Here is a 14,278-nt window from a genome sequence, read left to right as displayed (position 1 = left end):
CCCACATCAACAGGAAAGACATCCTGGTGCAGATGTCCATCTGATAATTAAGCGAACCTTGGGAGACAGGATGGAGAGGAGGCTGAGCTTCCTCTTCCCACACCTTCAAGAGCCTTTCTCAAGCACTTTCTATTTTTTGAAATCTCTTTAGAGGTCCCAGCCTTTGATCCATTTCAATTAAGATATTGGCATGCATTAGTTAACAACCACTTGGAAGCAAAACTAGAACATTAGATCCCTGAGCTGGAAGAGAGAAGGTAGAAGATGTTACTTGGACTGCAGTTATCTGCACTTGGAATTGAGCATTTAGTCAAAAACTTATATGTATTCTATATTATATCTCATTTCTGCTACAGAATTGTAAACAATATTCTTCCTTTATATAGAAGTTAATAGCCAACTAAAATAAGAGCATTCTCATTTGTTCATTTCTCAACCATTTAATAAGTATTTACTGAGCCACTATATCCGTGTGTATATATATACAGATATATATACACACATATGTAATATATAATCTATTATATATAGATTATATATTATATATACACATGTATATATAATCTCTATATAATATATACTGTATAATACACCCTGTAGTGTTTTTTGTGGATTGTGTACTATGAGTAGTATGTTAGATACTGCCAGTACCAGGGTAAGGAAAACAGCCTGATTCAGCCTTAAGAAGATTCCTCAGACTTGGGGGAAAACAGACATTATCAAATAGAAATACTTGCAAACCACGGTTATATGTTAAAAAGGAAAAACAAAGGAAGAGCATGTAAAAAAAGGGGGGGACCTGATCTCCTGGATACAGTGCTTTGAGAAAGTCTGTTGTTGGAAATGCAGACCATTACTACTGGGGAAGAGAAAGATCAGAAAAATGAACTCACCATTACCAAATGGTAATAGTAGCTGTCAATTAGGTAGCACTTACCTGCATCAGGACCTGTCCTGAGCACTTTACATAGATTGTCTCACTAACTAGCCCAACAAATATGTAAGGGAGATACTATTATTTTTCCCATTTTATTAATGTAAAACAATTCTTTAAAATTAGACTTAGAAAAGTGAAGCGACAATCTTAGCAGTGCTAGGACTGAAACCCAAGTTTGCTTGACTCCAAAGTCTATCTCTCTTCCAGAAACTTTTTCTTTACTATCTTCCTACTAGGCCTGCTGTATTCCTATTTGCAACAGCCTTTTAAACTCTTTAAAAATGTGTCCTGTAAATTTCATATATGATTATATAAAAAAGCTTGGAATAAACCTACAATTCTACTTATCTGTGTTAACCGTTGAAATTTGAAGAGCTTTTTAGAATTCTATACCCTCCAGTAGTGTATGTAAAAGTTTCTAAATATAGAGAACATAGGTAAGCAAAAATAATATTAAATAAAATAATCTCACCATTCATAGGTAAATATACTAGTATTTTGTGGTATTTTATTATTGTATCTTTTCACAAAGTATATCACAAAATTTTTCCTGTGGCATGACTTAAGGGAGAAAATAATCTTCCCAAAACATGTGGCAGCAAAACTATTAATTTATGACATCAGGCCATGCACAGTGGCTCACGCCTGCAATCCCAGTACTTTGGGAAGCCGAGGCGGGCAGATCACTGGAGGCCAGGAGTTCGAGACTAGCCTGGCCAACATGGTGAAGCTCCGTCTCTACTAAAAATGAAACAGTTAGCCAGGCGTAGTGGCACATGCCTGTAATCCCAGCTACTCAGGAGGCTGAGACTCAAGAATTGCTTGAACCCAGGAGGCAGAGGTTGCAGTGAGCTGAGATCACATCCCTGCACTCCAGCCTAGGCAATACAGTGATTCTCTGTCTCAAAAAAAAGTGTTTTTTAGTAAATAAGTATGAATTTATGTCTTCATAAAGCACTCAGGAAAAAAAAAGGATAAACAAAAAGGCATGTGTCAGTTTTTTTATTGATATTTCCAAATTATGTTTCTTCCTTTAATTTTTGCCCTCCTTTCGTTCACAAACAGAATATGTTTTTGGCGATCATCAATGATACTTACTCTGAAGTGAAATCTGACTTGGCACAGCAGAAAGCTGAAATGGAACTCTCAGATCTTATCAGAAAGGTAGGAAGAGCCTTAATTCTCAGAATTCTTCTGTTTCTGACATAAAATGAGCATTGTCTCAGCCAGATTTTCAAATCAACATTGATCCACTGAAATTGTTGAAATAAAGAATACATCGCTATATTTCAGGAATAATTTAAATGTTCCCTATCTTAGAGTCTTGATGGATATACTGCTATCTTGAATTTTAATTCTGGGAATCCTTTTGTGTCCTGGAATTAAATTTTCAATAATCTTTTGACACTTTAAGAGCTGAGCTGAAGATTCATTACCTTTATTATTTTGACATCTACTCTAGCTGGCTCTCACTTCAGGATCCTGAGTTGAGAATAAACTAGAAGGGAAGATTACCTAAAGGAATTCCCACCTCTTCTATCTCAATTACCATTAAAAAAAAAATAAGTTTTAGAGGAAAATACTTAGTAGTTCACCCTTTACCCTTGACCTTCCACGGCAGTTTTAAAATAAGCAAAGGAAAAGATTCATGAATTCAGGTCCTAGCCTGGGGCCTGAGAACTTTTACTTATGCACCTTCTCAGGAAGGGTTTCATTGTTAAATAGAAGGGCAGGACAGGAAAGTTGGGCCTCTTTGTTCTTCTCAATGTAACTTCTTTATTTGGTTTAAAGTATAAAACGTATACAACAACAAATAACCACATTTAAAATACATAGTTTGTTTCCCAACATCATTTTGCTAAGCCATAGTGACTCCTGAACTAATGTTTTTTTTTATTGCCAAGCCTTAGGATTATGTTATCTGTGATTTATGTTGCGATAGAAAACTTAGGCCTCTTAAAACAAAGTCCTTGGGATGGGACCTAAGAGTCACATTATCTTGATTCTGCATAACAGTTGCTTACAGGTTAGCAAATCTCCAGTGTGTATGCAAGCACTCCTCATTTGGCACAATTCTGATACGCACAAACTTCGGTTACCCCAGTTTTGTTATGTGACACCACCTTCAACAACACAGTTCACATTTCAGCTTGAGTTCACAGTATATTAACTGTGAGTAACAGCACAAAGTACAAACTCCACTGCTTGCTCTTCAGTGTATAGATCAGTTACCTGAGTAACAGATGTGCAGGCTGAGCAGGCTCACTGGCAACAAGAGCAAAACTCCGTCTCAAAACAAAAAAAAAAAAAAAAGAAAAGAAAAAGAGAATGGGCTAGCAAAGAAATGAAAAATGGTAACACTGGAAGTGAAATTCAAAACAGAGTAATGGATTTATAGAAGAAATAGCTGAGTGAAGAAGAAACAAGAGTGTTGACACTGCGATCATTCAAGATATCCAGATATGGAACCAGAAGAACTTAGGGCAGGTCTATCAACTTGAATGAGGAAAATAGGTATGACGAAATGGATGAAGATGTCTTGACGAAATGATGCCTGCAAAAAAACTTCACATTAAGGGAACTCTTATTAGAGATAATTCACAATAATGAAAGTCCAAAAGAAAAAATGTTGGGGCTGGACATGGTGGCTCACTCCTATAATCCCAGCACTTTTGAGAGGCCAAGGTGGGTGGATCACTTGAGGCCAGGAAGTCGAGACAAGCCTGATCAACATGGTGAAACTCCGTCTCTATTAAAAATACAAAAATTAGCCAGACGTGATGGTGCACACCTGTAATCTCAGCTACTCGAGTGGCTGAGGCATGAGAATCACTTGACATCCAGGGAGGCGGAGGTTGCAGTAAGCCAAGATTGCACCACTGCAATCCAGCCAGGGTAACAGAGTAAGACTGTATCTCAAAAAAACGAAAAGAAAAATATGTTGGAAGCTAGTCCACATTTAAGAAGGAATATGACAATTCACTAATGCACAGAAAAGAAGTTCACACATTGTGAAGTGTACAATGTAATATTATCCAATGAAAACAAGGCAAGTGCTATTTAAACTACTCTGGATACATTTTTTTACAAAGAAATAAAACACTTAATTTTTTTTTGAGACGGAGTCTCGCTCTGTTGCCCAGGCTGGAGTGCAGTGGCCAGATCTCAGCTCACTGCAAGCTCTGCCTCCTGGGTTTACACCATTCTCCTGCCTCAGCCTCCCGAGTAGCTGGGACTACAGGCGCCCGCCACCTCGCCCGGCTAGTTTTTTTGTATTTTTTAGTAGAGACAGGGTTTCACCGTGTTAGCCAGGATGGTCTCGATCTCCTGACCTCGTGATCCGCCCGTCTCGGCCTCCCAAAGTGCTGGGATTACAGGCTTGAGCCACCGCGCCCGGCCAACACTTAATTTTTAATGTTTCTAATGTTTTACATTTTAGTGTATTAAAGCAGTATTAGTTTTCATCTTTTTTAAACTCCCTATACATTTATAACTGACACTAAGGGAGTGTTTAATGTTTTGATTAAAAGTTTTATAGATCACAGAACAATTGTAATTCTTCCCACTGATTATTCAGATCATTTTGCACAATTTCAGCCTGCATGGTCACCTGCAGTGCTGCACCATGTGCAAAGCAAGGTCAGGTCTGAAGTTTGCTAGTGAAAAATCCTTGGCCGGGGCAGTGGCTCACGCCTAGCACTTTGGGAGGCCGAGGCGGGCGGATCGCTTGAGCTCAGGAGTTCAACACCAGCCTGGGCAACATGGTGAGACCCTATCTCTACAAAAAAAAAAAAATACCCAGGCGTGGTGACTCACACTTGTAGTCCCAGCTACTTGTTGGGGGTTGAGTTGGGAGGATCACTTGAGCTCAGGAGGTCGAGGTTGCAGTGAGCCAGAGTCACGCCACTGCACTCCTGCCTGGGTGACAGAGTGAGACCCTGTCTCAAAAAAAGGGAAAATATTCATCTACATTTCACTGGGTTTTTTGTTTGTTTGTTTATACACACTTAAGGAAATTACTGTCTAGAAGATAGATAATATAAAAAATAAAGACACAATTCGTGATTCGAGTTTCTTGGTATTCGTAAGAACGGTTGCACAGTCCTTTATGCTCTGAGGCAGACAGCTATAGCATATATAGTAATTTTTGTTTCTATCACATAAACTTGAATACACATATGAGTTCTTCATGACTTACTGAAAGACCCTGACTTTTTCAATGTAACTCTTCCACAAGTGTTTTACGGAAAATTGGATACATTCAAAACTATTCATTCATCCAGCACATACTCATTGAATGGCCAGTGTACACCAGGTTTATAGTAGTTACTACTGTGAATGGAAAGTAAAACAAATGCAAAAGGAGAATACACTAAACCAAGTGTTTTATTTTTTTCTCTCTCTGATAGGGCTACCATAAAGCTTTGGTCAAACTAAAACTGAAAAAAAACACTGTGGATGACATTTCAGAGAGTCTGCGGCAAGGGGGAGGCAAGTTAAACTTTGACGAACTTCGACAAGATCTCAAAGGGTAAGAATCGTGCTTCCTGGGGTTCTGAAAAATTCCTGCTTCTAAAGATAAATTCCTGTTGATAAGGGTATTTCTAGCCCAAGTGCTCATAGAGGTACTTTTTTTTTTTTTCCAGAGGCAGGTATCTTTCTAGAACATGTTATAAGAGGAAAACTTGCCCCCATTTGGCGATTTCTCCTTTCCTCCTGCATTTTGATGTCTCTGTGTTTAGGGTGAACTGGGTACAAGAATGATTTTATCTGTATCCTCTCTCTAATTTCAGGAAGGGCCATACTGATGCAGAGATTGAGGCAATATTCACAAAGTACGACCAAGATGGAGACCAAGAACTGACCGAACATGAACATCAGCAGATGAGAGACGACTTGGAGAAAGAGAGGGTGGGTCTGGTTTAGGAGAACAGGATTTGATTTGCTACCTACAACACCACAGATGTATCAAACACTATAGAAGTAATAGGTTATTGAGTCTCTTGCCCATCCCCGCCACCCTCTCTTTCTGTCTCAGTCAGTTTATTTGTTAGTACCCTGTTTATTCCAGAAAGAATATATAACACAATTATGTATAAAAATGGATGGTTAGCATGATATAAAAAGGTCAAAATGAAAAGCAAGCAAAACAAAAGTAAAAATAATAGATTATTGATGAAGCGTAAAATGCATTCATAAAAACACATATGCTTATTAAGATTGGGCTACAAATTGGGCCCTAAGCTTGCTGGTAATCATTTGAAAAGAGAAGCCTGATTAGCTGCAGAGTCCACAATTTCCATGAGAGTGAAGAAAACAAAAAAGGACTTACCAAGAGATATGAAATTATTCTGGTTATTTAGTAGGTATTTAAATTGTTACCTTTTTTTTTTCTTTTTGAGATGGAGTCTTGCTCCCAGGCTGGAGTGCAGTGGCACAATCTCGACTCACTGAAACCTCCACCTCCCAGATTCAAGCAATTCTCTTGCCTCAGCCTCCCAAGTAGCTAGGACTTCAGGCACATGCTATCATGCCTGGCTAATTTTTGTATTTGTAGTAAACATGGGGTTTCACCATGTTGGCCAGGATGGTCTCAAACTCCTGACCACAAGCAGTCCGCCCGCCTTGTCCTCCCAAAGTGGTGGGATTACAGACGAGAGCCACTTTGCCTTTCCTAAATTATTAACATTTATAATAAAATAAAATTAGCAACTACCTTCCATTTGAATACTTTTTACAAAATAGTTAAAAGTAAACATAAGTGGGCTTTTATAATCAGAAAAAAAATAATTCAAAGCTTTACCATTAACTTTCAAAAATAAATGGTTAAACAGCAACAACAAAAATCTGTGGTAACTGAGGTACAAAGAATACAGATGAATGTTATTACAAAAGCCTCTTTCCTGTGAGGGGAAGTCTAGGACAGTGGTTTCTAAATGCCGCTCCATAGAACAGTGCTAGTAGGTGACAGACTTCTCCAGTCACGGGGAAATTTAAGCATAAAGATAATGAGGAAAATTTTTACAAGGCTATATTTAGACACAGTTCTTATTCTGACATTACATCCTTCCTACTTTGGAGCTATTGAATGTATTATCTTCTATGAAAAGAAGGAGATACAGGTTGAGCATCCCTAATCCAAATATGTGAGTCTGAAATGCTCCAGAATCTAAAACTTCTTGAGTACCAACATGATGCTCAAAGGTCATGCTTAAAGGAAATGCTCTCATTGGAGCAGTTTGGATTTTGGGTTTTCAGATTAGGGATGATGAACCAGTAAGTATAATGCAAACATTCCAAAATATTTTTGAAAATCCCAAATCCAAAACACTTCTGGTCCTAAGCATTTCAAATAAGGGATACTCAACCTGTAATATATTTCTTCATTTCTTTATTTATTTTATTATTATTTTAAGATGGCTTATGGCCCACTGCAGCCTCAAACTCCTAGGCTCAAGTGATCTTCCGACCTCAACCTCCCCGGTAGCTGGGACTGCAGGCATGCATCACCATGCCTGGCTAATTTTTTTAAAATTTTTTTGTGGAGACACACAGGGTCTCACTTTGCTGCCCGGGCCAGTCTTGAACTCCTGGCTTCAAGCAATCCTCCTATGTCAGCCTCCCAAAGTGTTAGGATTACAGGTGTGACTACTATGCCTGGCCCATATTTCTTCATTTAGTTTTTTCTTTGCCTGTTGTGTTTTTAAATGTTCTTTCTTGTTCAGACAAAAAGTTGGCTACTCCTTGCTGTTTGTTAAATTTGCCAATCTATGAAACTGAAAAATGCAGAATTCCCAGCCTGGTGTTAAATACAAAGAAATCCCAGGCAAATGGTACGCACCCCCAGTTGTTTGCCCAAGCCCTTGGATAAGCTTCTGTGGGGTCTCAGTGTTCTGCTCCTCACTCAGTGACTCCTTGTTTTTCAGGAGGACCTGGATTTGGATCACAGTTCTTTACCACGTCCCATGAGCAGCCGAAGTTTCCCTCGAAGCCTGGATGACTCTGAGGAGGATGACGATGAAGACAGCGGACATAGCTCCAGAAGGAGAGGAAGCATTTCTAGTGGCGTTTCTTACGAAGAGTTTCAAGTGTAAGTATAAATGGCAGAATTTACATTGACAAGATCCACATGAGACCAGGCAGTTTCCCTCATCTCTCTGAATTCAGTCCTTTCCATTATTAATCATCCGGCTTTTAAAAATAACTTGTATTGGCCGGCGCAGTGGCTCATGCCTGTAATCCCACCACTTTGGGAGGCCAAGGCGGTTAGATCATGACGTCAGAAGTTTGAGACCAGCCTGGCCAATGTAGTGAAACCCCGTCTCTACTAAAAATACAAAAACTTAGCTGGGCATGGTGGTGGGTACTTGTAATCCTAGCTACTTAGGAGGCTGAGGCAGGAGAATCACTTGAACCCGGGAGGCAGAGGTTGCAGCGAGCCGCGATTGTGCCACTGCACACCAGCCCAGGTGACAGAGCAAGACTGTGTCTCAAAAAAAAAAAATTGTCAATTGGTGTTTTGTCTCTTACATAATATGTTTATTATAGGAATTAGCAAATAAGAGCAAAAGAAAACATTAACGTTTCCCCTATTTCTACTAATGAAAAATGTTTATTAATATATCAGTGTTTGTGTCTCTATTTGCATGTGTTTATCAATGTTTTTATATGTTTTTATGGCCTAACGTATGGTTTGTCCTGGAGAATGTTCCTTGTGCATTTGAGAAGAATGAATTTTCTGCTGTTGTTGAATGGAGTGTTCTGTAGATGTTTGTTATGTCTAGTTTGTTTATAGTTTTATTCAAGTCTCCCATTTCCTGGTTGATCTTCTGCCTAGATGTTGTATTCATGTTTGAAAGTGGGGTATTACAGTCTCCAAGTATTATTAGTTGGAGTTCATCCCTTCAATTCTGTGAAGTTTTGCTTTGTGTATTTTGGAACTCTGTTGCTGGGTGCATACATGTTTATGACTAATATATCTTCCTAATATATTGACTATTTTCTCTCTCAACTTGATGAGGCTAAAGAAAAAAAAGAATTGACCCTTTTTTCATTCCAAGATGTTATCCACTTTATCTCTAGTAAAATTCTTTGTTTTAAGGTATTTTTTGTTTGACATTACTATAGCCACTCCAGCTTTCTTTTGGTTGCTGTTTGCATGATAAATCTTTTTCCATCCTTTTACTTTAAACTTATTTATATCTTTGAGTCTAAAGTATGTCTCTCCTGTAGACAGCATATAATTGGATCTTATCTTTTTATCCAGTTTGACAATTTCTGTTTTTTGATTAGATTGCTTAATCCATTCATTTAATGTTATCATTGATTTAGTTGATTTCTGTCTGCTATTTTATTTTTTGTTTTCTAGCTTATGTCTTTTTTGTTCCTCTTTTACTGCTTTCTTGTACATTAAGTGAACATTTTCCAGTATAACATTTAAATCCTTTTAATGATTTTTCACTTTTTTTTAGTCATTTTCTTAGGAGTTGCTCTAAGACTTGATTTATACAATTAACTTATGAAAAATTACTTCAGATATATATTAACTGAATCCAGTGAGATATAGAAATATCATTTCTATTTAGCTTTCTTCTCTTCCTTCTTTTTGTGCTATATATTCATCTATCTATATGTATATAGTCATCTATATATGTTGCAAATCACATTGTTACAATAATATTACATTTTTATAACACATTGTGTAATATATAGTATATAGTTTTATATCTCTTAATGAAACTGAGAGAAGAGAAAGTATATATTTATATATTTTTAAATTTGTGTATTAACCTACTTTTTTACCATTTCTAATTCTCTTCTTTTGCTCCTCTGGATTCAAGTTATCATCTGTTGTCATTCTCTTTCTCCAATACAGCTTTTCTACTGCCTACCTACTATTATTGTCAAAGATACTACATTTCTGTTATAGACCTTTAGATCCAACTATGTACATATTTTTACACAATTGCTTTTTAAATCAGTTAAGGAACAAAAGGAGAAATATGCATATATACTATATTTTATACCTACACAATTATCTTTACCAGTGTTGTCTTTTCATGTGGATTCTGATTACTATCTGGAGTCACTTGCTTTCAGCTTAAAGAATTTCCTTTAGTATTTTTTGTAAAGCAGGTTTGGTAGCAATGAATTCTTTCATTTTTGTTATCCGAGAATGTTTTTCTTTCTCCTTCATTTCCTCTGACCTGTATTGTTTCTGATGAGAAGACAGCTGCTAATTTTAATGTGGTCCCCTTGTACATGATGACTCAATTTTCTCGCACTGCTTTCAAGATTTTTTTGGTTTTGTCTTTCAGTATTTTTACTGATATGTCTGGGTATAAATCTCTGAGTTCATCCTACTTGGAAAGTGTTTTTTCTGCTTCTATCACTTTCTCTTCTCCTTTGGGACCCCCATTATGCCTATGCGTAAGGGTATCACATATTTCTCTTATACTCTGTTGATTTGTCATCATTTTTTTCCCCTCTCTGTTCTTCAGATTGCATAGTCTGTGTTGATCTATCTTTAAGTTCACTGATTTGTTCTTCTGTCAGCTTGCTCAAATCTTTGTTGAGCTCCTGTAGTTTATTTATTTATTTATTTATTTATTTATTTATTTATAGAGACAGGATCTCACTCTGTAACCCAGGCTGGAGTACAGTGGTGTGATCATGGCTCTCTACAGCCTGAACACCTGGGCTCAAATGATCCTCCTGCCTCAACCTCCCAAGTAGCTAGGACTACAGGCGTATGCTGCCATGCCTGGCTAATTTTTTTAAAAAAAATTTGTAGAGATGGCATCTTGTTATGTTGTCCAGGTTGGTCTCAAACTCCTGGCCTCAAGTGATCCTCCCACCTCAGCCTCCCAAAGTGCTGGGATCACAGGTATGAGCCACTGCACTTAGCCTGAATTTTTTATTTATTATAATTTTCAACTCCAGAATTTCTATTTGGTTCTCTTTAGCAATCTCTATCTTTTTATTCTGTGTTTGATGATATCCTGTATTTGATGAGACAATGTTATCATAGCTTCCTTTTTTTTTTTAAGAGATGGGGTCTCTCTCTGTCACCCAGGCTAGAGTGCAGTGGCATGATCGTAGCTCACTGCAGCCTCGAACTCCTGAGCTCAAGCAACCCTCCCACCTCAGCCTCCCAAGTACCTGAGACTATAGGCATGAGCCACTGTACCCAGCTAATTTTTATTTTTTGTAGAGATGGGGTCTAAGTTGCCCAGGCTGGTCTCAAACTCCTGGGCTCAAGTGATCCTCCCTGCTCAGCCTCCCAAAGTGCTGGGATTACAGGCATAAGCCTCTGGACCCAGCCTGCTTTATTTCTTTAACCATAATGGGATTTTTTTATTATTTGTTTGTATTAATCTCTTTGAGTATATTTATAATAGGTACCTTCAGGTCTTTGTCTGCTAAGTCTGACATCTGAGCCCTCTCAAAGACAGTTTCAGTTGTCTTTTTTTTTCTTGTGTATGGGAACATTTTCCTGTTTGTGTGTGTGTGTGTGTGTGTGTGTTGTGTGTGTGTTTTGTTGTTGTTGTTGTTGTTGTTAAAGATTGGACATGTTAGATATTATATTGTAGGAACTCTGTATAGTGATTCCCATTTCTCCCCAGGACTTGTTTTTATTGCTCTTTGCTTGTTTACTTTTTCATACAGTCTGTTTCCCCACAGTATCTGCCTCTGACATTATTCCTTAGAGGGTGCAGCTATGGCCACGTACGTAGTCACTCTGGGAAGACAGTGGTTTTAGCAGGGTACTCATTGACTGTCTCTGACCTCTCTGTTATACCTTCTGCCTCTGTGGGTATTAGACCCAGTTATTATATTTCATTGTTTACTGATTGGTCTATTGTTTTCAAAAATGCCTTGGGATATAATTTGCTCCACAGTCCGATCCACTGAAATTCAGGCCTCTTTGCAGGGCTAGTTTTAGAGGCCAGTTGTGTTTGTTTATTTGTTTGTTTGTTTGTTTTTGAAACAGAGTCTCACTCTGTTGCCCAGGCTAGAATGCAGTGGTGCAATCTCAGCTCACTGCAGCCTCAACCTCTCAGGCTCAAGCAATCTTCCCACCTCAGCTTCTCAAGTAGCTAGGACTACAGGTACACACCACCATGCCCGGTTAATTTTTGTATTTTTTGTAGAGATGGGGTTTCACCATGTTGCCCCAGCTGGTCTCAAACTCCTGAGTTCAAGCAGTCCACCCACCTCAGCCTCACAAAGGGCTGGGATTACAGACATGCACCACCATGCCTGGCCCCTGAGGCCAGTCTTTAACCGTCTTCTTAGCTGTCTCTTTCCCTGGTTCTCTCCGGTGAACTAGCAGGTAACTTGTTGATCTCATGAGGCTACCAGATTCCTCCTAAATGCTTATCCGCACAATCTCTATTGTTTTCAAGAGCATCCTTAGTCTTTAATTTCCTCACACTTTGTTCCAAATAAAGTCAGTTCACTTGAAGAGAGCTCTGTATTCCTATGACCTGTGTCTCCCCATGAGCAAAACTGTGCCACTGCTTTACAGAGCCAGGGACAGTGGCCCACCTCTCTGTGACATCCTGCTTTATGAACAAGTCACTGGGCTCAGATGGCAGCCTCTGATTTTCTCACCTTGCTCCTTCTGGCATGGAAACTCTACCTTACAAGTGGGAACTGAGTGGAAGAGAGCCCCATACCTCTTAGCCACTCTTACCAGGATTAGAACCTCTGCAACATGTATTTAAGAATGGGAGCAGGCTGGGTACAGTGGCTCACGCCTGTAATCCTAGCACTTTGGAAGGTCAAGGTGGGAGGATTGCTTGAGCCAGGAGTTCAGGACCAGCCTGTGCAACATGGTGAGACCCTCATCTCTACAAGAAATAGAAAAATTAACTGGGTGTGGTTGTGCATACCTGTAATCCCAGCTACTTGGGAGACTGAAGTGGGAGGATTGCCTGAACCTGGGAGGCAGAGGTTGCAGTGAGTCAAGATTGTACCTCCAGCCTGGGCAAACCTGTCTCAAAAAAAAAAAAAAGAGTAGGAACATTGAGGCTGGGCATGGTGGCTCATGCCTTTATTCCTAGCACTATGGGATGCCAAGGCAGGGGTATCACTTGACGTTAGGAGTTCAAGACCAACCTGGGCAACATAGTGAGACTTTGTCTCTATTTAAAGAAAAAAAAACTTTAAAAAACTTTTTTTTAAACAAGAGTGAGAAAGCCGGGCATGGTGGCTCACGTGCACTTTGGAAGACCAAGGCAGGCGGATCGCTTGAAGTCAGGAGTTCGAGATCAACCTGGCCAACATGGTGAAACCCCATCTCTACTTAAAAAATACAAAAATTAGCTGGGCATGGTGGCACACACCTGTAGTCCCAGCTACTCAGGAGGCTGAGGCAGGAGAATCGCTTGAACCTGCGAGGCAGAAGTTGCAGTGAGCCAAGATTGCGCCACTGCACTTCAGCCTGGGTGACAGAGCAAGACTCTGTCTCAAAAAAAGGAAAAAGAGTGGAAATGTTAGGGTGAGACATGCTGGCAGCCTGCCTCTCCCTGGGAGATACTGTAGCCCTGGACTAGAAGCTGGGGGAGGAGGGAGCCCTGTGCTCTTAGCTGCACCCATGTGAAGTTGTGCTTCTATCACATGAGCTGGGGACAGGAGAGAAGGCTCAGATTTTGGCTTCAATGCCACAGAATCTCTTCATACTAACATTTAGTAGATTTTCTTGAATAAATGCTTTTTCATTTGCTGTATGCCCTTAAAAGTTTCTGGAAATTTTAAATATTTGAGTTTTAAAAAATAATTTTCAACAGTTACAGTTGTTCCACTAAAGAGAGAGTCTACAGAACCCTCTTGCCACCATTGCAGAGGTTGTCTTCAGCTTAAAATTTTGGAAAGTATTTGTATACATTTTTTAAGTTCAAAATAATAGAATTATAAGTGAACATGCTGTTTTCATACTGTTTTTCAAGCTTTATTTAACATATTGTGAACCTAATTCTATTTCATTAAATAGTCTGCCACAGTATAATGTCTGATGTCTCCTTAGAATTTTATTCTATGGATGAACAATGATTATTTAATTTCCTATCAGTTGTTGGGTGTTTGTTTGTTTGTTTTTGTTTTTGCTTTTGAGATTGGGTCTCACTCTGTCACCCAGGCTGGAGTGCAGGAGTGCGGTGGAATGATTACGGCTCACTGCAGCCTCAACCTCCCAAGGCTCAGGTGATCCTTCCACCTCAGCCTCCCAAGTAGCTGGGAGTACAGGCACATGCCACCATGCCCATCTGTTTTTTAGAATTTTTAGAGATGAAGTTTTGCCATCCTGCCCAGGCTGGCTCAAACTCCTGGCCTCAAGCA

The 14,278-nt window shown here is 39.1% G+C and overlaps 1 protein-coding gene across 2 annotated transcripts in view; it reads left to right on the top strand.

Moving 5' to 3' along the window:
• Nucleotides 1-14,278, top strand: part of PKD2 (polycystin 2, transient receptor potential cation channel) — a 68,694-nt gene that overhangs the window by 52,919 nt on the left and 1,497 nt on the right. For both annotated transcript variants that reach the window (XM_033214130.1, XM_033214129.1), the window contains 4 exons: nucleotides 2,003-2,101; nucleotides 5,347-5,468; nucleotides 5,731-5,848; nucleotides 7,864-8,027. In XM_033214130.1, coding sequence (XP_033070021.1) covers nucleotides 2,003-2,101; nucleotides 5,347-5,468; nucleotides 5,731-5,848; nucleotides 7,864-8,027 — 503 coding nt within the window. The remainder of the gene's footprint in view (nucleotides 1-2,002; nucleotides 2,102-5,346; nucleotides 5,469-5,730; nucleotides 5,849-7,863; nucleotides 8,028-14,278) is intronic.

This window comes from Trachypithecus francoisi, unplaced genomic scaffold, assembly GCF_009764315.1.
Source record: "Trachypithecus francoisi isolate TF-2019V2 unplaced genomic scaffold, Tfra_2.0 Lachesis_group1, whole genome shotgun sequence".
Classification (NCBI taxonomy): domain Eukaryota; kingdom Metazoa; phylum Chordata; class Mammalia; order Primates; family Cercopithecidae; genus Trachypithecus; species Trachypithecus francoisi.
This window is presented reverse-complemented; position numbering and strand designations above follow the sequence as displayed.